This window comes from Bos indicus x Bos taurus, chromosome 5 (assembly GCF_003369695.1).
Source record: "Bos indicus x Bos taurus breed Angus x Brahman F1 hybrid chromosome 5, Bos_hybrid_MaternalHap_v2.0, whole genome shotgun sequence".
Taxonomy (NCBI): Eukaryota; Metazoa; Chordata; class Mammalia; order Artiodactyla; family Bovidae; genus Bos; species Bos indicus x Bos taurus.
In genome coordinates this window covers 25,761,730-25,787,578 of record NC_040080.1, presented here as the reverse complement: position 1 = coordinate 25,787,578, position 25,849 = coordinate 25,761,730, and the positions used below count along the sequence as shown (strand labels likewise).

General features: G+C 39.2%; 1 protein-coding gene across 4 annotated transcripts in view; it reads right to left on the bottom strand.

The window, feature by feature from the left end:
- Nucleotides 1–25,849, bottom strand: part of PTPRO (protein tyrosine phosphatase, receptor type O) — a 260,730-nt gene that overhangs the window by 64,492 nt on the left and 170,389 nt on the right. For all 4 annotated transcript variants that reach the window (XM_027541422.1, XM_027541423.1, XM_027541425.1 and 1 more), the window contains exons 8-12: nt 18,818–18,938; nt 18,282–18,475; nt 16,866–16,977; nt 11,655–11,806; nt 10,117–10,237 (exon numbers count right to left, since the gene is read on the bottom strand). In XM_027541422.1, the coding sequence (XP_027397223.1) occupies nt 10,117–10,237; nt 11,655–11,806; nt 16,866–16,977; nt 18,282–18,475; nt 18,818–18,938 (700 nt within the window). The remainder of the gene's footprint in view (nt 1–10,116; nt 10,238–11,654; nt 11,807–16,865; nt 16,978–18,281; nt 18,476–18,817; nt 18,939–25,849) is intronic.

Sequence of the window (25,849 nt, the reverse complement as noted above, 5' to 3'; positions counted from 1 at the left end):
AGAAAAGGAGGCTGAAATTCAAAGGGCCTGAGTCATCTTTCTAAGATGACACAATTTGACTGTGAAGGCAAATACTCCCAGTTAAGGGTCTCCCTTCTACACCCGACTTCCTTCCTAAACATAGGAACATTTTCCATTAACTTCCATATAACAGGGGATGATGAAACTTCCAGATGATGAAACTTCTGGAAACTTCCTTTGTCCAGAAGACCAACTTTTCCAGAGCAGGAACTTGATTGTGTATTTAATCTGTGCCAGACATCACAATAGCTGCCCCATCAGTCCAGCATCCAGATTCTTGTAATATATTGAAGAGAAACAAGCAAAACATGCAAGTCACTTTACAGTGGGGAGGACAAATGCTTTTAAGGAATTGCTGAAAGTGTGACAGGGCTGTGGACAGCTGGCAAATTTCAGCGTTACTCAGAAAACCACCGTGATGAGAAATGGGGGAGACATATGTTGAGGACAGGTATAGATTTGTCTTGCGCCCAGGAATGGAGCCATGCAACAGTGATATGCATGGCAGCCTAATCAATGCAAGTGGGTTTCCTCTGCAAACCAAAGGAAATTTCATGTGTTTATAAGAGGTCAAACAGATGAAAACTGTTACAAGCTTCCTCCATTAATTCCATTTACTCACACACCCCCATAATGCCCATGTACTCTGTCATTTGTTACCTTACTACAGAGCCACCCAGCCTAAGGCCACCCCCTCCACTGGTCCAAAATCCTTTGGCCCAATTAAAGACACCACCCCAACAAATCTCACCTCTAACTATCCTGCATCATCATTTCCCCTGCTCTGTTGAATCATTCTGATTAGCTCAAAGACAAGGTTTTTCAATCCACTTAAAGGGAAGGAAAAATAAAACAAAAACCAGCTAAACAAATGCCACTGGATCCTTTTATCATTAGCTACTGCCCATTTTCTCGGCTTCGCAGGTGACAATAAGAAACCTGTGCACCACAGCAAAGAGTAGCCCCTGCTCTTTGCAACTAGAGAAAGCCCTCACGCAGCAACTCAGACCCAGAGCAGCCAGAGATAAAACATGAAAGACAAAAACCCTGCATGATTTGCTCCCTTGCTGCCCTTCTTCCCTCTTCTTGTTCGTTCCATTTCAGCCATACTGCCTTCCTGACTTTTCCTTGAACTTGCTGGGCACATTGCTGATTTTTTTTTTTTTTACACAAATGTTCATAGCAGCTTTATTTGTAATAGTCCCAAAATAGAAACAATCCAGATGGCTTTCAATGGATAAATGATTAAGTAAGCTATGGTATAGCCACATTATGGACTGCTACACAGCACTAAAAAAGGAATGACAATTGATACATGCAACAATTTGGATGAATCTTATGCCAGAAAATCATGCCAAGCGAACAAAAAATTCCTGATAAGTTACATATTGTATAATTCCACTTATATAGTATTCTTTTTCTTTTAAAAAATTAATTTATTTTAACTGGAGGATAATTACTTTACACTATTGTGATGGATTTTGCATTACATCAACATGAATCAGCTATGGGTGCACATGTATCCTCCCATCCTGAGCCACCCTCTTACCTCCCTCCCTACATTGCTGCTTCTTATAACTTCTCCCAGTTACCTGCCCAGCTCCCTCCCGCAGCTGCCTCAGGATCTGTCTGAAATAGCATCTTCACTGTAAAGCTTACTCTATCTCCATTTCTGCAAAAAGTGCATCCCCCCAGCTGCCCAGAACTTTCCTTTCCTTTCTCATTTGCTGATTCATTTTTCTCCACAAAACTCATCACCACTTGACATCCTTATGCTTATTTGATCATTTCTTTTTCTCCATGAGAATGAGGGTAGACATTTTTGTCAACTTCGTTCATTTCTGTATCATCAGCACCTAGATTAGTGTGTAGCACACAATAAATGTTAAGTACAGATTTGTTGATAGAATAAATTAATTTTTTAAAAGTAGAGTACCTTAGTTATTTTATTAGCTGCTAATTGACTGGTGGTGTATATATATATGTTCTACTCAATAAACTTTGTGCCAGCCACCACAGTCATACGATTACCCCAAATTAATAGAATAACTACCTAAAGTGTTGCTCAGTTGTGTCTGACTCTTTATGACCCGATGAACTGTAGTCCACCAGGCTTCTCTGTCCAGGGGATTTCCCAGGCAAGAAAACTGGAATAGGTTGTCATTTCCTTCTCCAGGGGATCGTCCTGACTTGGGGATTGAACCCAGGTCTCCTTCATTGCCAGCAGATTCTTTTCCTTCTGAGCCACCAGGGAAACCGAAATACAAATATCTGTCTCTATGTATAGATATAAATAACATGCATACTTTCTTTCCTTTCTCACTTCCTTCTTCCCTTCAATCCATTCATTCGTCCATTTTCCTGTCCCCTCTCTGTGCTACATTGACACAGATGTATTCATCCTATTATTGAACTCATTTCTGCTTATTTGTTTTGGTGGGGGATAACAAGTTAGTCCGGAGAAGGCAATGGCACCCCACTCCAGTACTCTTGCCTGGAAAATCCCATGGACGGAAGAGCCTGGTAGGCTGCAGTCCATGGGGTCCCCAAGAGTCGGACACGACTGAGCGACTTCACTTTCACTTCTCACTTTCATGCATTGGAGAAGGAAATGGCAACCCACTCCAGTACTCTTGCCTGGAAAATCCCATGGACGGAGGAGCCTGGTAGGCTGCAGTCCATGAGGTCGCTAAGAGTCAGGGACACGACTGAGCGACTTCACTTTGACTTTTCACTTTCATGCATTGGAGAAGGAAATGGCAACCCACTCCAGTGTTCTTGCCTGGAGAATCCCAGGGACGGGGGAGCCTGGTGGGCTGCCGTCTATGGGGTCGCACAGAGTCGGACACGACTGAAGCGACAGCAGCAGCAGCAGCAGCAACAAGTTAGTCACTCATTGGAAGAGGATTCACAGAAAGGAATGGGTGGCCCGGGAGTGGTACTTTAGACATCAGTTGGCTGTGACTCACAACACTTCACTCACTTCTTACCAAAAATAAGAATTGCCTATACCTAAGTAACTATTTTTAAAATTGTAAACTCAGTGACTTCAACACAAGAATTAAACACATTTTCTCAACTGAGAATGAGACTCAGAAGGCCAGCACCTTGCAATGGCTGGGCTCTTATAAAGTCAGAAATTACATTTCATCAAAATGGATATAATTATTTGTAATCTACTGAAATTTGATGTGTGTGTGAGAGAGAGAAAGTTAGGAGAAGTGAGAAGATTCAAATATCCCTTCCAATTCCTAATATTTGTGTCCATAGTCAAATTATGTTTTAAAGATTTCTAATCTATATAAAAACTTTCATGACTGAGACTTAGGAAATCAAGTCAACTTCACAATGCTCAAATTCCCAAACAGGAACAGAAAGCCACAGGAATGGGTGTAAGGCTCTTCCCTGCTCTGTTAAATGTGTTCATAGATACATGAAGTTTTAGAAAAAATCCACCCCCAATCCAGGAAAAGGCAAGAAACAGATTAAAAAGGTTAAACAGATTAAAAAGTACTGTTTCTAGATCCAGGCTCAACAGTGTGTAATGTGGGTCAGATTTCTCTAGATTTCAGCTTGCCCAAGGGAGGACATGACACTAAATTGTTTCCAAATCTCTTCCAGAGCTAAAGTTATCTGAGTGCTTACCTTGAACCTGTCTGAACACGTCTGCGGTCAGGATAAAACAGACCTCTTACAATGTTGGTGTACATACAGTTTTTTTCCTTTCTCTGACTTTATTGCCTCTTTCTTCCATGTTTCTCTTGCTGTCTCCTCTTTCTCTGCTCAATCACTAAATACTGGAGTAGCTCTTCTTGCCTAGACCAGAGCTCTTTTTCTCTATTTTTAATTAGTATCTAATTATTCAGTCACTCCCAGATTTATATTCCCAGCCGAGAATTCTCCCCTGACCTCCAGACACATATATCAATGGGCTTCCCTGGTGATTCAGATGGTAAAGAATTTGCAGTGTAGGAGACCCAGGTTCGAGCCTTGGGTCTGGAAGATCTCCTGGAGGAAATGGCCACCCACTTCAGTATTCTTGCCTGGAGAATTCCATGGACAGAGGAACCTGGCAAGCTACAGTCCAGGGGGTCTTAAAGAGTCAGACACAACTGAGTGACTAACACTAACTACATATCAATAGTCTCTTTACTCGACAACTGCATTTTTTTTTTTAATGTCTGAGGAAGAATCCTTGACTCTCAACTTGTGCCCAGGTAACTCCTCTTCTAATTTTTCTAGTCCTTTCAATCTCAATAAATTGCCCGACCCCCACCCTAGTTGCTCAAGGGCAAAGTCTAGGAGCTGTTCTTTCTCTTTCTCTGGGCAAAGTCTAGGAGCTGTTCTTTCTCTTTCTCTCATTTCTTGTTTTCACCCCATCAGAAAGTTCTGTGGCCACAACCTCCAAAACAGCTCCAGAATTCTGCCCAATTCTCTCCATCTCCCTTCCTACCATTTTGGTCAAAGTCACCATCATTTCCCATGGCACTTATTTGAATTAGAATGCTGTTTTTAAGGTTAGTGATGACTAACCCCTTAACTGGTTCCCTACCTTTATTTTTGACCTCCAAATCCTTTCTCCCTTGAGCAACCAGAAGGATTGTTTTAAATATAAGTCAGATTATTTGTTTAATTCTCTAAATGACTTCACATATGCAACCTGAAAATAAAATCTCAACTCCAAGCCTTATAATCCTATATAATCTGAATTCTCCTGATTCATTCTGCCCAGGTGCTCTTGCCCAACCTTTTTGTGGCTGGTCCTTTCTTGTTATTCAGATCTCTTCTCATTGCTTCTTCAGAGAAAGCTTTTACTGGAAAGCCATCTGCATTGTACTGCCCTATTTTAATGCTCTTTCCTGGTGGCTCATAAGGTAAAGAATCTGCCTGCAATGTGGGAGACCTGGATTTGATTGGGAAGATTGCTGGGAGGAGGGAATGGCAACCCACTCCAGTATTCTTGTCTAGAGAATCCCATGGACAGAGGGTCCTGGTGGGCCACAGTCCAGGGGGGTTGCAAAGAGTTGGACACAACTGAGCACACATACATAAGAAGTCTGGCATCTGAACAGTGTTTAGAAGTTTCTCAGCATATATTTGTTAAATAAATTAATGAATAGATATGCTATTACTGTTAGGGGAACCACTGACTGAGACCACCCACCCAGGCCAGGTACCATAGTAACCACTTGCATGAGTTATCTTACAACAGAAGGTCCTGGTAAGGGACATAGAACTAACAAGCTACCACCAACTGGAAGAATTCAGAAAACATCAAAAGGAGAAATTTCAGTCCAAATGTCCCACCAACCTCCCAGAATCCTTCTTGCTGGAATTCATCTTGATTGAGCAATGTGTGTGCCATTAGGAAGAATCCTGAGTCAGAATGATTGCCCAGAGAAACTAATCCCATCACCATCAAACCCTAGACTGTGAGCCACATGGCAGAGAAGTTCTCCTGGTTTCCCTTACTCTATTGCTAACCACCTGGGCACCGTTTCCCAATAAAATCTCTTGCTTTGTCAGTATGTGTGTCTCCTCAGACAATTCATTTCCAAGTGTTAAACAAAAGCCCACTCTTGGGCCCACTCTCAGGTCCTTCTTCCTGCAACATTACCATCGATCTATTTTATGAATCTCATTCTTATTTTTTTTTTTCATTCTTATTTCTTTCCCTGACTGCTTCCTTCCTTCTTTTCCTTTTTTTTTCAGTTGGAAAACTGATTGTCTGATGTAAACTTACAAATCCTCCTAATGTTTCACCAGAGCTCCAGGTGGATTCACCAAGACTAGAATTTATGACTGGTTGCTGGTTGAAGCCATGATTGCATGCAGACCAATGAGTACTTGTAAAATGACAAGTCTTAATGCAGATTTGATTGACATTTGTGTTGACTACCAAAGGGAACTGCCATCATTTATCACTGTAGTACCATGAAACTCTTGGCAATCTAAAATTCTTAATGGGATGACTGGCTCAAAGCCTTGTAAACAGCACCGTTAGCAGTACTGTCTTCTCCTGGATGTCCATTGATGACATAATAATCAGATAATTTTGGTAGTATACCATTTTGGATTAATTTATATTGTTCTGGATTCACTGATAGAATGGTTTCTTTCCTCAGATGGCAAGAATGAATGTTTTGTGAAAAAAACTTGCAATTCAGTTATTACTAAAGCAAAATATTTCACTTCTCTGAAAGATGGAACTTGTTTTGGCTAAATATTAACAATAATAATAATTTCAACTTTGAAGTCTGTAGTTTCATTTCCATTCAACAAATACCTATTAAGTATCTACAGCAGAGAAGGCATTGTGTTGTAGAAAATTAAAATAGCTTATAAAACACAATAATATGATTAGAGAATGGAAAATAGACCTTTAGACAAATGGATAAAAAGTATGTTATTTTGTTTCCAGAAAAAAAAGGCTGAGGACAGATATATTATATAAAGATTGTCTTGCTTTCAGAGAGGAACAAGACTGAGGGAATATTCTGTCTGATATTAATATACCAACATGGAAAAGCTGATTGATTCTAAGGGTAATGATTCACTAGAAATAATTGCTGTGGTAACTTGCTTCCCTACTTGAAACATTTAAAGGAACTTCCTAAATTGGTATAGGCAATCCTGTTCATTAATGGAGAAATATGGAAGCTCAAAACCCAATGGCAAGTTTGGGAAACAAAGTCAGTTTCTTACTCCCACTCCTATTTGTGTGAGTGTAATTGTTCCAGTTTATGACTTTAACCCATATTCCTGAGACTTCATAGATCATTCATAATGTCACGTAAAAATGACAGCAAAGCAATAGGCCACTGAAGGCTACTTTGGTAAGACCACCCTTCAACTTTCACTGTAAGGGAGACCAACATACCAAATGAATTGGAGAAAGCATCTAGAAACTTGGAAAGAGAAAGCCCTGGGGAACGCAGGCAGAGTCTTCAAGTAATTCCAGTTACCTGGAAGCAAATTTGAACTAACATTCATACAGAAGACAAAAGAGACACAGATGTAAAGAACAGACATTTGGACCTGTGGGAGAAGGCAAGGGTGGGATGATTTGAGAGAATAGCACCGAAACATGTATATTACCATATGTGAAATAGATGACCAGTCCAAGTTCAATGCTTGAAGCAGGCATTCAGGGTCTGTGAACTGGGACAACCCAGAGGGATGGGATGGGGAGGGAGGTGGGAGTGGGGGTTGGGATGGGGGAACACATGTACACCCTTGGCTGATTCATGTCGATGTATGGCAAAAACCACCACAAAACTGTAAAGTAATTAGCCTCCAATTAAAATAAATAAATTAAATTAAAAAAATCAGAGATAATGGTTGGAATTGCTAAGCAGATTATTTTTTTCTTAATAAATAGATCATCTAGTATTGGAAACTGGTGATCTCCACATTCCTGAAATTCTAGTATAGACTGCTAGGGAGGAGTAGATTGTGGGCAGTGCAAGAAAGATTGAACTTAACTCATGAGTCTTGATGAGTCCTGGAGAAGGAAATGGCAACCCACTCCAGTACTCTTGTCTGGAAAAATCACATGGACGGAGAAGCCTGGTAGGCTACAACCCATGGGGTCGCAAAGAGTGAGCAAAGACTGAGCAAAGAGTGAGCAAAGAGTGAGTCGACTGAGCGACTTCACTTTCACTTTCATGAGTCTTGATAAGAGCAGCAGAGCCCCCTTAAGGGTGCTTGGAAATTTGCAGAAATGTTTTTAGCTGTCACAAAAGATCACAAAGTCACAAAGTCAATCAGACTTCTGTGGGCAGGGCTCAGAAGTTCTAGATGTCTTTCTATGATCGAGAAAGTTCCAAAGAGAAAAATTGTCCCATGTCCCACATTCCACATAAACTTCTAATTTTGTGACCAGAATAAATTCATTATAAATATAGTTACAAGTACTTAATCACACAATTAATATTGGAAAAAATTATCATTCTAAATAAAGTAAGTCAGGAAGAGAAAGACAAACCATATGATATCACTTATAGGTGGAATTGAATTTACAAATGCTATAAATGAACTTATTTGAAAAACAGAAACATACTCATGGTTTTAGAAAACAAAGCTATAGTTACTGAAAAGAAAATGTGGGGAAGGGGAGGGATAAGTTAGGAGCTTGGATTTAACAAACACACTCTGCTATATATAAGATAAATAACCAACAAGGACCTACTGTATAGCACAGAAAAGTCTACTCAATATTCTTAATAAACTATATGGGTAAAGAATCTGAAAAAGAATGGATACATGTATATGTCTACCTGAATCCCTTAGCAGGACACCTGAACTAACACAACGTTGTTAATCAACTGTACTTCAATACATTTTTAAAAGTGATACTGAAAAACTACTCAATAGTTTACTGCCCATATTGTCTATTTAGTACATCATGCATTTTCAATTATCTATTTAATTCTAAATGTTTTCAGTGCAAGAGTTTAGTTTTTATCACGGCAAATAGGAGACAAAAAAGATTTAAAACTTAATGTCTTGTGCATTGAATTATAGAGAAAATGCAAATAGTGGATAATCTGAGAAAATATTGTGTTTTGTTTTGTCTCAGATTTTCCAAGAGCCTAAAGCATCACTGACAGCACTACTGATCCTGGTATTTAAGCTGCTACTGAATCACCCTGGTTCATCTTCACTTAAGCAGTACATAGAACATATTAGAGAGATTTGAGATTTTTATGGACAGACTCCGACACAGAGTACAAGCTGGCAGACATCGGAAATGATGATGTCAGTAAGTTGCACTAAGTGTTTTGAAAACATTTTTATTGCCACTCTATATGTAAATTCATTTTTTATTGAATTATAACTGATACACAATATTGCATTAGTTTCAGGTGTACAATGTAATTATTCAATATTTTTATTGATCACAAAATGATCTCATGACATCTAGTCACGTATAGACTTTATTTTCAATGATTAAAACGATGAGGTCTCTGCTGTAAAAATTGGGTATTGATGTGCATTTATTGTGGGGTTATCATCCTTAAACTGACACTGCCCAAGAAGTCTACCACCCAGCTTTTTGCCAATATGTTCTCTTTTGCCAATTATAGGATATCATCTCTGAGGTCCCTTTAAGTACCGGAAACTAAATATTTTAACACATGGTATTGTTGAGTGTAGAAGATGCGTTTTGCATTACATAGTGTCACTTCCCAGTTGCTTTTCATAATATAATTATTTTAACACCATGCAATAAGTTCCAGCTCATTTGTAAGAATATATTTTCCTCATTTTCTCTTATAGCTCATCATTTTTCTTAACATGTTATCCTCATTCTAACCAACATTATCTTCCACTTTCTTTCATCATAAGCAAATATATCTACTGTCTTAATATTTCTCCTAACTCTAGTTTTTATTCTAGGGCCCAGCTACACTTAAGCTTGACAGTTATTTATTTTTAATTAATAGTAATAAATGAGTTAATATGAATTTGTTCATTCCTTTATTTTTATCCTTCTTGTATGGAAGAACTACAGTTCTTGTTACTTCTTACAAACTCATATTTATTCATTTTCATTGTAGGTAGTCATCAAGTAGTCCCATTACGACTTTTAGAAGAGTGAAAAGCTGTACCTGAACACATACATAGGGAATCCATGTTATTTTTTTAATATAAATTATTGTCCTATTATCTTGATTTTATCTTAGAGTTAGGATGCTACATCAAATTTGAAAAATCAATATGTGGATTATTTTATGTATGAAGTTCAGCTTTATTTATGTAAAAGGGAAATAGTATCTGATAGGGTTGAGAATATCGCACTAGATAATAGCTAAGGTCCTTCCATCTCTAAAATCCTAAGACTCTGTGATTCTTCTAATCTTATTATGAACAATGAACTCCCTTCTCCCAACACAGTAGACACTGTCCTCACAGAAACATATGTTGAATGTACTTTTTTTGATAGTGTAAAGTCTTTTTTGCATTTATAAAAGACACTGAGCCAATTTTTTCCATTTCTTTGAGTTGAGAAGACCATGCTAAACCAAGAGATACAAACACTAGTCCTCCAGCATGATTACTTGCACACACACACCTGTGTTCTCTTCTTACCTAGCTTGACAAGACGGAGCATGGAGGTGTTACTTCCTCTCTCTGTGCAAGCAGTTACAGAGAGATTGTAGATATCTCCAGGAGGCAAGCTGAGAACTGCAGTCATGACATTGCGCGTTACCTGCAAGATCACCAAAATCAAGCTGTAGGGCTATCACAGGCTCCCATCTCTGTTCTGTGCTGCAGTCTACAGCTGATTAAACCTTATGGATATGTTATTTCCTCTGAAAATGATACAAATTCCTCAACTGAGCCAAATACAAGGTAGCTCTAAATAAGCACAACACAGATCAGAACAATTTTTTGTGATTAATTCCTTTGTTTGGAGTACGTATTACTACGATTTTTTTTGTCCCTCTTGCATTCACAGCAAATTTTAGAAAAAGCAATTACTGGGTTGCAAAAATAGGAACATTGCTCAGCCCAAGCTGAGAAGCTCAGAGGAAACTTAGCCATATCCACAGACACCTGGCTTCTTAACTAAAGACTACATTTTCCAGTTTCTAATATTGATAGTGGGGACCATGTGACCCAATTCCAATCAATGGATTGTTAGAAGAAGTCTCATGGTCAACTTAGAGTTTTGTTCACACCTTTTAAGTGCTGGGCCTCCACATCCTCTCTTTTTCCCTTCCCGCAGGCTGGAATGTGGCTGTAAAGGTGAGTGGAGTTAACCTATGCAGGTGATGACTATACGCAGTGGCAGATGGAGCAGCAAAATAGAACAAATCTGGACTCTTGAATAATCTCTCATGGCAGAGGTACCCTTTTAGTCCTGGGCACCTTGAGAGAGATATAGATGTTGATATTTTTTAAACCATAATCTTAAAAAATTTTTTTATTTCAATTGTTTAGTTGGTACCCTAACTAGTACAATGCAAAAGCTTAATAAACCAGGAGAGAAATCAGTACTTCCAAAGTCTCCAAATATTGAGGATGTTAGGGACATATGGAGAAAAAAGTGAAAATACTGTGATTTTCTTGAAAATGTTTGGTATTACGAAGAAAAAGCTCAAATCGTAACTTTAAATATAGGTGAAATCAATTACAACAACTACAACTATTAAAAATTAAAAGGTAAGCTCTATCAAAAAAGGACTTCAATTTTGTTCACTATCCTATCTCCAGAGAGGCTTCTCAGGTGGTGCTAGTGGTTAAAAAAAAACAAAACCTGCCTGCCAATACAGGAGACTCAAGAGAGACTGGATTCTAAGATCCCCTAGAGGAGGAGATGGCAACCCATTCCAGTATTCTTGCCTGGAAAATTCCACGGACAGAGGAGCCTGGCGGGCTTCGGTCTTTGGGGTTGCAAGAATTAGACACAACTGAGCATGCACATGAGCACGTGTGCGTCCACACGCACGCATGCACACACACACACACACACACACACACACACACAATCTCCAGAACCAAAAACAGTGCTAATTGGCATGCAAACACTTGTTTAATGTCTCAGTAAATGTTTGCTTCATGATTTTCAATAGTATATGCAAATAAATGTCAGGTGCCCAATACTGGGACTCAAAGAAACATACACTCTTTTTAATTTTCTTCTTTCCTTCTGCAACAACCATCCAGTGGAGCATTCTAGAATGGGAGAGGTCTGTGGTGTCATCCCCGTAGGTCCAACTGATGTACAACAGACTGTTGAAATATTCCACAGACGTGATTTCTGGAGCAACTGGGGCTACAATGGAGGAAAGAAACACACTTTAATTTAGTAGACTACCAGTAATTAAAGAACTTATCAATAGAACATGAAACCCCATACAGAGCTTGTGCTTAGTTACTCAGTCGTGTCCAACTCTATGTGACTCTATGGACTGCAGCCCGCCAGGCTCCTCCATCTATGGGGATTCTCCAGGCAATAATACTGAAGTGGCTTGCCATGCCCTTCTCCAGGGGATCTTCTTAAAGGGATCCCCAGACGGATCAAATCCAGGTCTCCCATGTTACAGGCAGATTCTTTACCATCTAAGCCACCAGGGAAACCAAACTCTATACAGAGTTTAAAGAATTAAAATTCACACCTCATGATGGACTTCCCAAGTGGCACTAGTGGTAAAGAACCCGCCTGGCAATTCAGGAGACATAAGAGATGGGAGTTTCATTCCTGGGGCAGGAATGAAATACTGGCCCACTCCAGTATTCTTGCCTGGAGAATACCATAGACAAAGGAACTAGGAGGGCTACAGTCCATAGCATTGCAAAGAGTTAGAACACAACTGAAGTGGCTTAGCATGCATGCACAACAGCACGCATGATAGTCCTAGGGACTCGTGGACATGTCTGTAATATAATGAAGTTGGATGGTATGAGGTGGGCAGTTGTTCTGTGGGATGTTACCTTGCGTGGCTCAGACCCAGGACAGTCAGACTCAACTATGCCTGAGGAGAGCACGCCTTTTTACAAAAATTTCAGTTATAAGATTACTAAAACATTAACTAGTTTGGGTCAATTGTTCGGTTAATTTGTTGCTGCATCAATAAATTAATATTATTAAGGCACTGGTGAACTTATTTTCCAAGCAGTACTGAAAACTCTGGGGTCCTGTAAAAATAAATCTTTTTTATTGTGGCAGCAAAGAAGGTTACAGGATAGACAGTAGAATCAGTGAGTAAAGGGACAGAAAAATAAATAATATGTCCATAAGATAACAAGACAATGGCATTGACTGTGTAGCCCAGTGCTTTGTGGAAGGTAGGGCTCTAAATAAAGTTGCTGAAGCAAGTATTAAAGAAAGGAAGGAAGGGATTTTGAAAATCATGCTTCAAAGCTAAATTCTAACACCAAGTTTATTAATTTATTTTATAATCTTACACTTCAAAATTTTTAAGAATCCCAGTAGGGGACGAGAGTTCATCACAAGCTTTGTAATACATAAGTTCTGAAAGCATACTTTAATTATTTTTAAGAGTAACTGATAATTCTGAAGATTTCAGCAAACACATACACAGTTGAATTTAAATTCCATGTGATCTTGAATATAGCCAAGCAAGTTTTCTTTGCAAGATTCAGCCCCAAATCAACTAATGGTTGCAGGAGAATTTCTACACATTAAAAAAGACTTATTTTGGGGCTTCCCTGGCGGCTCAGTGGTAAAGAATCCACCTGCCAATGCAGGAAAAATGAGTTTGATCCCTGGTCCAGGAAGATCCCACATGTTCGGGAGCAACTAAGCCCAAATGCCATGACTACTGAGCCCATGTACCTAGAACATGTGATCCACAAGTAAGGCCACTGCAATAAGAAGCCCACACGCTGCAATGAAGAGTAGCCCCACTCACTGCAACTAAGCAAGTCTGCGTGCAGCAACAGAGACCCAGGACAGCCAAAAATAAATAAAATAATAAATCATAATTGAAAAAAAGACATTTTTTTCAACATGCCCTAATACATATAATGAATATTCATATATTTTCAGAAATAATTGTTTACTGAAGAGATTTCAACAGAGTAAAAAATACATTTCTGTTTCATACTGTGTATGAATAGCATTTCTATATGTTTGACAATGAAAATTTTAAATTGTCAACAATATCTATAACAAGTAGCACAAACCCATATCATAATGCAGAAAATTCTAATAAAGCATAATAACCCTGGCTTAACATATTTCTACATACTTCATTATTTACAAGTACCTATGCTTAATGCTTCTTCAAAGGGTATATTCTCATGTTCTAATTTGAGTGAAGACATGACACATATTTAAAATGATAGGGAGTTTGGGATGGACATGTACACACTGCTATATTTAAAATAGATAACCAACAAGGACCTGCTGTACAGCACATGGAACTCTGCTTATGTGGCAGCCTGGAAAGGAGGGGAGTTTGGGTGGAGAATGGATATATGTACAAGTATGGCTGAGTTCCTTTGCTGTTCACTTGAAACTATCACATTGTTAACTGGCTATACCCTGGTACAAAATAAAGAGTTAAAAAAAATAAAATTACAAAGCCAGACATATACGTCTCCCCATCACAAGTACCAAGTCTTCAGATCATTCTCCTTGATGTTGTTGCTTTCAAATCCGGTGTGTTGCTGAAAGACCACCAGAGGTCACTATTTGTTTATTGAACATTACTTGGTACACTAGTGTGATTACGAACTTGACTTGCAGACAAGTTGCCTGCCAGATGGTAGACTTGAGGGCCTAAAAATCAGACCTTATTCAAATATTTTATTCCTATTTTCTCTTATACTACACAATTTGTCAATTTGGATCACGATTAAAAAGCATATGAAAGTGAAGTATCAGATCTTCACTTGCTTTAATATTGAAATGAGGGAAGAAAGCTCCCTTTGCCCCTAAAAAGGCTAAATTTTCAAATAGTTTTAGATATAGTTATAAAAATAAAGCTCAGGTACCATATATATTTTAATAACAATTTAGATTACATGATTTAATTCTCACAACTACCCTGTGAGGTATTATTATGCCCATTTAAAAATTATTTGCTTATTTATTTGACTACCTTGGGTCTCATTTGCAGCATGTGGGATCTTCGATGTTCATTGCAGCATGCAGGATCTTTAGTTGGGGCATGTGGGATCTAGTTCCTTGACCAGGGATGCAACCTGAATTCCCTGCGTTGGGAGCAAAGGAGTCTTGGCCACTGGACCACCAAAGAAGTCCCTATGCCCATTTTATAGATATGGAAATTGAGGCCATCTGTGTCAATATGCTTAGGTAAGACTGTGGACTGCCAGTGTCAGCAGGACTTAGTAGTTGATCCCAGGAAAAAATCCGAAATTCCCAAAGATCAATTCATTGGAGACAACAGACTGCTCACCCAGGCAAGTAGCTTGCTTACTAACCAAAGTTTATGAATGCACACTTGCTTTGTCCACCTAAACTGTTATCTCATGATTTCTGCCTATTCCCAGGTGGTTCCAGCTTTGAAAGGCACACCTAAAGCACTTGGGTCCAGAACTCCAAATCCTATTAATACTTCGCTTATGATGTCACCCCTGGGAGACACCACAGAGCCTCTGTCCAGGTAGTTTCTGGACACTGCAGTGAGTTCTAAGACAGTTAATTTTGCCCAATTAGCCACCTGTTAGGCAATATTTTCAGTCTTACTGGTGAGAAAATAGAAATTCAGGATCCTTAAGTTAATTTGCTCAAAGTTCTGTAGCTGGAAATTAGCAAGGTCAGATCTGCTCAATAAGTGATCAGATGTGAAGTCTGGGCTTTTTCTAGACAGCTTCTCCTTCTGACAAGGAAAGAGCATTCTCAGACCACTCATCTCAATCAAGTTAAGTGTATGAATTACTTACACAGTGAAGTTTAATTATAATTAAATATGTGATTATTAATGCAGTCAAAAAGCCTAACACAGGGCTTGTCAAATAATTGGCATTTTCTCTTTTTATGGTGGCCTTTCATTCTCCTACTCTAATATTACCACTAACATCTGGAACAAAGGAAGTACCAGACACTGGCCAGTAAAGAAAAGCCGTGAACTATGTAAGTTAACTGTATAAGAATCCACAAGATTACTATCTTTCCATTGTTTTTTAATTGATACATCTTAAGCCTATAAAACTAGCTGTCCAGTGAGGGAAATATTTTGACAGTTATTCTTCATCTAAACAATATTTTTCTTTTCTCAGTATAACTCTAATGACAGCTTTGCAGTCCCATCAAAAGTTCTTGAACAATCTTAGTTCAGACAACGAGGGTTACTGTTCTTGGTTGAATTTCTTCTTAATTGCTACCTCTGCCCACCTCTGCTGTCTCTGACATATGATACGGAACTATTAATACATAATTTAAGGTTCTGAGGATCCATCACTAATAGTATTGTAAGTACTTTAAGTCTGGGCCATGTGTTTTGCTAAATAGCTTATTTAATTGGGGCCTAATAATAGATAATAGTAACAGATAATAGATACTATTATTATCCTTATTTTACAACTGAAAAAACCTGAGACTTAGAAGAATTGCTGGAGTTTACAGGTAGAGGCAGCAAAGTTGTGACTCACACCCAAGTCTACAAGTCTGCAAGCCTGTTTTAATTCCTGCCATGGACCATACTGCAGTCAGCCTGTGACTTTACAAATGGCTTAATTAATAAGGAAATGGAGGCACTCTAGCAAATACAATTATCAAATGGATAAAATCAATTCAGTGCGGTGTGAAGCTGAAAGCTCTGCCTGTTACATCTCGATTCTAATCAATTCCAAACAGTGGTGCATAAATCAAGGTCAGTGACTCAGGATAAAAAGAAATCAAGGACAGTAACTCAGAGAAAAATTGTATTTTAATTTTTAAAGGCTATCATTTAAACAAATCATGAACTTTCAGAATCAAGTATATCATCTTCCACGAAAGGAGAAGGAAATGGCACCCCACTCCAGTACTCTTGCCTGGAAAATCCCATGGATGGAGGAGCCTGGTGGGCTGCCCGTCTATGGGAGCCCACAGAATCGGACATGACTGAGCGACTTCCCTTTCACTTTTCCCTTTCATGCATTGGAGAAGGAAATGACAACCCACTCCAGTATTCTTGCCTGGAGAATCCCAGGGACAGAGGAGCCTGGTGGGCTGCCTTCTATGGGGTCGCACAGAGTCGGACACGACTGAAGCGACTTAGCAGCAGCAGAAGCAGCATCTTCCATGAAAGTGATGTTCAATCGGTCCTGGGTGAAGGACTGGCATTTTCTGGAGATGAGCCCCTTCAGAACTCCCTCAAAATAAGCATCTGTTCTCATGGGACCACTTCCCACACACTCACCTGTTATGAAGCTTATAGTGGAGCTGTCACAGCAGCTGAGTTCCGGGTCTCCCCACGTTACCATGGTAACTCGAAAGTTGTAGTACCATGCTGGCAACAGATTCGCTATCCTCTAAAAAAAGCAAGAAGAAAAAGGCCCAGAAGAAAAATCATATTTTTGGAATAGAGTTATATATTTCTCTTAGGCTATGAAAAAAATGAGTAATTTTTAATTTCCTTTCTGTGCCTTTGGGAGGCCTCCCTGGTGGCTCAGTGGTAGAGTCCGCCTGTCAATGCAGGAAATGCGGCTTCAATCCCCGGGTTGGGAAGATCCTCTGGAGAAGGAAATGGCAACCCGCTCCAGTATTGCTGCCTGGGAAATCCCATGGACAGAGGAAACTTACTGTCTACAGTTGATTTTGTACTTCTCAAATTTTCCATTAAAATATTCTTTTTGGAATTAAGTGAGATGTAAATAAAATGATACACATAAATTTAACACAATTTAAAAAATTATTTGAAGATACAGATAGTTTGAAAATGGGTTTTCATTTGCATTTTCTTAAATTACACAAGTGAACTGGCACTTATTTGTAAGTGACTGGACGGACACATCTTCCTATTTCTAAGACATGATCTTTCACAATTCTACATTCTCTCATCTTGGACTGTTAGCATGTGTTCATACTGGGTGACAATCATGAGAGTTGTCAGCTGAGTAGTGGACAGTTGTTTGCTTTCTGTGTGACCTGTAGATAACCTGTACTTCTAAAATTATTCCAGTCTCAGAAAGAGAAATCTTTACCTGCTCATTTGAAGAACATTGCTAATGGTCTGACATTGCAGGTATTTAACTGATTTGTTGATATTAAGAATAGTCATCACTCAAGAAGTATCCACTCACTACTGAATAACTAAAGGAAAACATGTTTTCTGTTTTAGGAGCAGAAAGGAACAATAAGCATGTGATGTGCTTAGTTGCTCAGTCATGTCTGACTCTTTGTGACCCCATGGACTATATAGCCCACCAGGCTCCTCTGTCCAGGGGGATTCTCCAGGCAAAGAGTATTGGAGTGGGTTGCCATGCCCTCCTCCAGGGGATCTTCCCCACCCAGGGATCCAACACAGGTCTCCCACGTTGCAGGCAGATTCTTTACCAGCTGAGCCACCAAAGAAGCAAGCATGTGACAGGTCTAAATTGGGGATTAGCAAATACACTCAATTAAGAGTGAAAGCCAGTTTCACACAGTTTTCTCTTTCTCTCAAAATACAAAAATAAAATTAAGAGCTAAAACAATCCCAAACTTGAAAGTAGCAAGTTACCTGCATGTGTTTACAAATGATCTAGTTTACAGACATAATAATTTTTTCAGACACAGTTAGTATGTGAATGCATGTTGACACAGGAAAATGTGACAGCTGGTTAAGGAAAATTACCACTGAGGCAGTTAAGGAGACAGTCGCTGCTATTTCATAGTAGGTTGTCCATTCTGATGTCATTGTTGTAGGGTTGAAATAAAACATTTCGACCACATATTTTCTGAACACTCCTAAGTAAGGCCTGGTCCAGCTCAAAACCACTGCTGTAGGACCCAGGGGATAGAGCATCAAGTCTTTTATTCCAGTTGGAACTAAGAAGAAGGGAGGGGAGTGAAAAAAGAAAGTCAAGAAGGAATGTTTAATATCTTAACAATGGCTTCACATCTCTACTTACTGACTGACTAGGTATTTCACTTTTTTGATGCAATCAGTGAAAACTAACCATATTTGCCTGAGATTTTCTTTTTCCTAAGTAATGAATGCTAAGGATGTCTTCCAGGTATACAGTTGTGGTCATTAATTACTCTGAAGGTTGAATATTGGGAGAACAAGTATGGACCTCCCATAACTGATGATAATGACTAGAACTTAGACATGGCACCCCTCCAAACAGTACTCTGATAAAGGTATTTTTCTTGTGGCTGGCAACTTACCAATAGCAAATGTCACAGGATCTGAAGGTGGTCCAATCAAAGGGCCTTTTCTTAGGTACATCACAACCTGGTACTGGGCACCAGGAACGAGATTTTCAATAATAGATTTGCTTGAGTTCACCTTTAAACCAAACACCCAATAAGATCTATTTAGAACTGGGTTTTCAGCGTGTGACTCAGAGGATAACATTGTATTCAGGGACACTGCAAACTCACAAATGCCTTTGAAATCCAGAAGCCTTTATTCATACTGAGGAAGGTCAAGTTTCAATATTAGGATGATTTATAGTTTATGAGAAGGCTGAAGGGAACCCAGAACATTCAAATTCTATGGCTGGCTTTAATAAACCTTGTGAACTGCTCTATACCCATCAATGTCAACTGTAATTATGTACACTAGAGACCCATCAGCCTCTAACCAAAATCAAATCAGCAATAAAATAAGGATAGTCTGACATCCTAAATTGTAGTGTCAGCTGATTACATACAAAGATCAGTGCAGGAATGTCTTTTAGTCTCTCAACACTTAGAAGCATAAAATATCTAATTATAGTGATGGAAATGACCTCAGAGATTATCTAGTCCAAATCTCTCATTTAGTAGATCAAGAAGGTAAAGCTAGAGAATAGCCAAGGTCACATATTTGGATCAGTGTTGGTACTGGAAGCCTAGCATCGTGACCTCCACTCCATGATATGGGCAAAGCACCAAGACACAGCAGCAGGCACTTTACAAGGCTACTGTGACAACCTGCCAAGACTGAATCAGGAAGAATAACTGGAACAGACTGATCACTAGTAGTGAAACTGAATTTGTAATAAAAAAAAATCTCCCAGCAAGCAAAAGTCCAGTATTGGACAGTTTCACAGGGGAATTCTGCCAAATATATAAAGAAAAGTTAATACCTATCCTTCTCAAACTATTCCAAAAATTGAAGAAGATAGAACATTCTCAAATTCATTGTACAGGACTACCATTACCCTGATACCGAAACCAAGAGAGAAAATTACAGGCCAATATCTTTGATGACTATAGATGCAAAAATTCTCAACAAAATATTAGCAAACTGAATTCAACAATACATAAAATGGATCATTCACCACGATCAAGTGGGATTTATTCTAGTACTGTTTTATATCTTTAAAACACATTTTAAGTGGTAAAACTAATAGTGCTCATTGTTAAAACTGGTCACACTGTAGAAGAGCAAGTGAGGTCAATTTGTAGCCTTTCTGGTCTCCTCTCACCACTTCCCACATTTTGGGGGGCAGTCTTCTAGACCTTCTTTGATACATATATCCATAAACAATTAAGTATTGAGCCATACAGGTGTTATACCATAAATATTGCTCCAAACTTTTCCTTTAAACTTAACAACAATTGTAAACATGTGAACATACCTGCCAATGTAACCTTGCTTTCATTTAGAGTATCTCGAAAAACACACAGAGGGTAGATTGTTTCAGAGTGATGGTAAAGTTTCTTTGGTTTGATAATATTTTAGGCAGTGGTTGATTCTAATTATTCAAATGACTTCCTGGAATTATAACCACTTAAATATGCTATCCTAATAAATTCATCCCAGGAAAATTACATTGCCTTAAAAAAAAATAAGAACCAAAAAAAAAAAATAAGAACCAATAATGTGTATATGTATCACACTACTAAAAAAGTGAGAGGAGGGCAAATGATATTGAACTTTAGTTACAAACTATTAATATAAATACTAATTTCCTCCTATTTTTAAAATATTTACTGACGCACCTACATCACTTCTATTCCTTCCTACCTTTTTCTTTATCCTGGACCTGCTAAGCGGTGGATTGGATGTGGGCAGGGGAAATGTTCCTATACTAGTGTTAAGTCGCTTCAGTCATGTCTTACTCTTTTGCAACCCTATGACCACAGCCTGCCTGGCTCCTCTGTCCATGGGATTCTCCAGGCAAGAATAGTGGAATGGGTTGTCATTTCTTACTGCAGGGGATCTTCCCAACAAAGGGACTGAGCCTGCCTCTCTTACCTCTCCTTCATTGGCAGATGGGTTCTTTACCACTAGCACCACATGGAGAGCCCCAAGTAGTAATACTCTACTTACTAAATAACATGTTTCGTTCTCTAGAGGATTCCTCCACACTCCTTCTCCAATTTTCACCCCATGTTTGCATTCCAGTATTTCCTATCTCTTATTTCTGACTGGCTTTGTCTCCATTCCAAAGAATTCAATCCAGCCCAAAGCATTTCCATGTAGGCCCTGGCCCTATCCTTTCTCAGCTAAAGAAATGGAGGAAAGATACACCACAGAGCAAAGGAAATATAAACAAGGAGGTTAAACTAGATGAGAGTTCTTTTATGTCTGAAATGGTCTTCTCTCTTTCTTTGGATGAACCACATGGCTTCTGGGATTTTAGTTCCCCAACCAGGGATTGAAGCTGGGCCCTGGCAGTGGAAGCTTGGAGTTCTAACCACTGCACCACAAGGGAATTCCCCAGAAATGGTCTTATGTATATATTATGGAATCCTCTTTCCATGACATCTTTCTGTATACTTATTATAGTTACTCAGTTTCTATGGAGAATCTCTAGAACCTCTTCATCTTCTTCCCTTGACACAAAAAGTATTCAGTTAGGTCTGCATAATAATAAAAGTTAATTTCCAGCACACCTTACTATTGGTATGTTCCAAACATTGCATTAAGCATCAAGTCCTCTTATTTTTATTACAGCTCTATGAGGTGATATGCTTCTCCTTCTATTACAGATTCAGATGGTAAGACTTAGAAAGAAAGAACTCAGAGCTGGTAGCTGCTAAAATCAGGTCTGAAACTCAATTCTGTTTGAGTCTAGAGTCTCTGCTTTTAGCCAACACTCTTGACTCCATCAGGATGAGTGGTGAGGATGACCTTCCCCTAGTGTAGCATCTGTAATGCACAAGAAAAAGTTCTCTCCTAGAAGTCAAATCACTTGAGATGGGGTCTCAGCTCTGATACTAATCAGTTGTGTGACGGCAGGCAGGTCCCTTCAATATTCACCCTCTTAGCTCTATCATTTCCTCATTTGTAAAGCTAACAAACTGATTGACTGATTGGTCTTTCTTTCCAATTTAGTCACTTAGTTATTATACACTCCTGTAAATTGTCACCAAACACGTATGGACCAAGCAGACCACGTGTAAAAATAAATGTACATTGGGACTTTCCTGGTGGTCCAGTGGTTAAGACTCCATGCTTCCACTGCTGGAGCACATGTTTGAGCCCTAGTTGGAGAACTAAGATCCCACATGCCATGTGTGAAGATAAAAATTTTTTAAATGGAAAAAAGAATGGACCTGGCCTTTAAAAGATATTAAATATACATCCATATATTACATGATGCTTCTTTATTCTGAAATTTGTAATTGTGTGTAAGTCTTTGGAGAGTCCTTTATATGACACTGAGCACTGGCTTTATTATGCTCACTGTATTGACACAGGCTTATTAGTGAATAGAACTACAATGCTTGTTAACAGGGACATATTACAAAACTCTCTTTCTCATGAATATTCACATATGAACTCACACAAAACAGCAACCAGACGTGAAGTACATACACTTAATGAGGACAAATTCAAATTGAGAGGTACCAAGGGGCTTCCCTGGTGGCCCAGATGGTAAAGAATCTGCCTGCAATGCAGGAGACTTGGGTTTGATCCCTGAATCAGGAAGATCTCGTGGAGAAGGGAGTGGCTACCTACTCCGGTATTCTTGCCTGGAGAATTCCTTGGACAGATGAGCCTTGTGGGCTATAGTCTGTGGGGTTTGCAAAGAGTTGGACATGACTGAATGAGTTTTACTTCACTTCACTTCAAGATATCTACATGCAACGCTAGACTCTAAGCTTCATGAAATCAGGGCTCAAATCAAATTTGTTCTTATTTCTAGCATCTCACACAGAACCTCCTAGAAAACAAATCAATGAAACTGTGGGGAGGAGCAGGGGAACTAGCACTGAATCTCATGGGTGATGGTAACTGATAAAGCAGTAATCCTGTGGTACAGGTGATGAGATGACAGTAGGGAAAAAGTAGGGAGAAGGAAAGTATGAGAGAATAAAACATTGTGGTTAATTATTCATCTGTGTTTGACTTTAGAATCACTCTTATTTTTGAGCTGCATTTTGAATTTTCGATTTAACATAATCACCATACCACTGAAAAGAGAACTGAAGAAATATAATTTATTTCCCTCTGGATAATGGTTGCTTTAAGAAATAACCTAAGACAGACCAGGGTTGGTGAGAGCATATTCTGGATTCCTCTCTAGGCCAATTTTTGAGATTTTTGAACTGATGTTTCCTTCTTTGAAAATATACATGTGTGTGATGATGATGATAATGTAATGATGTAATACTACCACAATCCTCTTCTGGTAACTGAGGTAACACCTAGAACAGTGGTCCAGTTTCTGCCCTCTACTTTCCCTTCTTGCCTACAATCATCAACAGTTTCACATTTGCGTTTCAAAGAAGCCACTGTCAGCAAGCACTTAGACCAGACTTTTCTGGTTCATATATAATTTACAATATCTCTCTACACTTTTAGCCTTTGGCTTCTATGTATATGGAGGAGGAAATGGCAACCCACTCCAGTATTCTTGCCTGGGAAATCCCATGGACAGAGGATCCTGGTGAGAAATAGATTTAAGGGACTAGATCAGATAGACAAAGTGCCTGATGAACTATTGACAGAGGTTTGTGACACTGTACAGGAAACAGGGAATAAGACCATCCCTATGAAAAAGAAATGTAAAAAAGCAAAATGGCTGTCTGAAGAGGCCTTACAAATAGCTGTGAAAAGAAGAGAAGCCAAAAGCAAAGGAGAAAAGGAAAGACATACCCATTTGAATGCAGAGTTCCAAAGAATAGCGAGGAGAAATAAGAAAGCCTTCCTCAGTGATCAATGCAAAGAAATAGAGGAAGACAATAGAATGGGAAAGACTAGAGATCTCTTCAAGAAAATTAGAGATACCAAGGGAACATTTCATGCAAAGATGGGCTCGATAAAGGACAGAAATGGTATTGACCTAACAGAAGCAGAAGATATTAAGAAGAGATGGCAGGAATACACAGAAGAACTATACAAAAAAGATCTTCACGACCAAGATAATCACGATGGTGTGATCACTCACCTAGAGCCAGACATCCTGGAATGTGAAGTCAAGTGGGCCTTAGGAAGCATCACTACAAACAAAGCTAGTGGAGGTGAAGGAATTCCAGTTAAACTATTTCAAATCCTAAAAGATGATGCTGTGAATGTGCTGCACTCAATATGCCAGCACATTTGGAAAACTCAGCAGTGGCCACAGGACTGGAAAAGGTCAGTTTTCATTACAATCCCTGAGAAAGGCAATGCCAAAGAATGCTCAAACTACCGCACAATTGCACTCAATTCACACACTAGTAAAATAATGCTCAAAATTCTTCAAGCCAGGCTTCAGCAATACATGAACTGTGAATCTCCAGATGTTCAAGCTGGTTTTGGAAAAGGCAGAAGAATCAGAGATCAAATTGCCAACATCCGCTGGATCATTTAAAAAGCAAGAGAGTTCCAGAAAAACATCTATTTCTGCTTTGTTGACTATGCCAAAGCCTTTGACTGTGTGGATCACAATAACCTGGAAAATTCTGAAAGAGATGGGAATACCAGACCACCTGACCTGCCTCTTGAGAAATTTGTATGCAGGTCAGGAAGCAACAGTTAGAACTGGACATGGAACAACAGACTGGTTCCAAAGAGGAAAAGGAGTTCGTCAAGGCTGTATATTGTCATCCTGCTTATTTAACTTATATGCAGAGTACATCATGAGAAATGCTGGATTGGAAGAAACACAAGCTGGAATCAAGATTGCCAGGAGAAATATCAATAACCTCAGATATGCAGATGACACCACCCTTATAGCAGAAAGTGAAGAGGAACTAAAAAGCCACTTGATGAAAGTGAAAGTGGAGAGTGAAAAAGTTGGCTTTAAGCTCAACATTCAGAAAACGAAGATCATGGCATCTAGTCCCATCACTTCATGGGAAATAGATGGGGAAACAGTGTCAGACTTTATTTTTCTGGGCTCCAAAATCACTGCAGATGGTGACTGCAGCCATGAAATTAAAAGTCGCTTACTCCTTGGAAGGAAAGTTATGACCAACCTAGATAGCATATTGAAAAGCAGAAACATTACTTTGCCAACAAAGGTTCATCTAGTCAAGGCTATGGTTTTTCCTGTGGTCATGTATGGATGTGAGAGTTGAACTGTGAAGAAGGCTGAGTGCCAAAGAATTGATGCTTTTGAACTGTGGTGTTGGAGAAGACTCTTGAGAGTCCCTTGGACTGCAAGGAGAGCCAACCAGTCCATTCTGAAAGAGATCAGCCCTGGGATTTCTTTGGAAGGAATGGTGCTAAAGCTGAAACTCCAGTACTTTGGCCACCTCATGCAAAGAGTTGACTCATTGGAAAAGACCCTGATGCTGGGAGGGACTAGGGGCAGGAGGAGAAGGGGACGACAGAGGATGAGATGGCTGGATGGCATCACTGACTCGATGGACGTGAGTTTGGGTGAACTCTGGGAGTTGGTGATGGACAGGTAGGCCTGGCGTGCTGCGATTCATGGGGTCGCAAAGAGTCGGACAAGACTGAGTGACTAAACTGAACTGAACTGAACTGAGCGACTAACGCTAACACTTCTATGTATAAGATATGTAACTCATACATTAGAGGGAAGAAGAAAAATCATATCTGAGAGCAGTCAAGTTCTAGTCACGTTCTGGGGCACAACACATTTTCTATCAATGTGAAGAGTCAGTCGTGCTGGGTACACTCAGGGAAGGAAGCTAATAAACGGCACAGTGGGCTGTGATGACCAGTTAATCTGTTTAGCGTGTTTATTCTTTAATTCAAGCTGAGAGGGTAGCCTCATCTTCATGCTGGGCTTATCTCAGCTCTCTAGGGTTTTTGAGAGCTCCAAGGGTCATGATTCCTGAATTTATCTTCTTAATTTAAAATTTCTC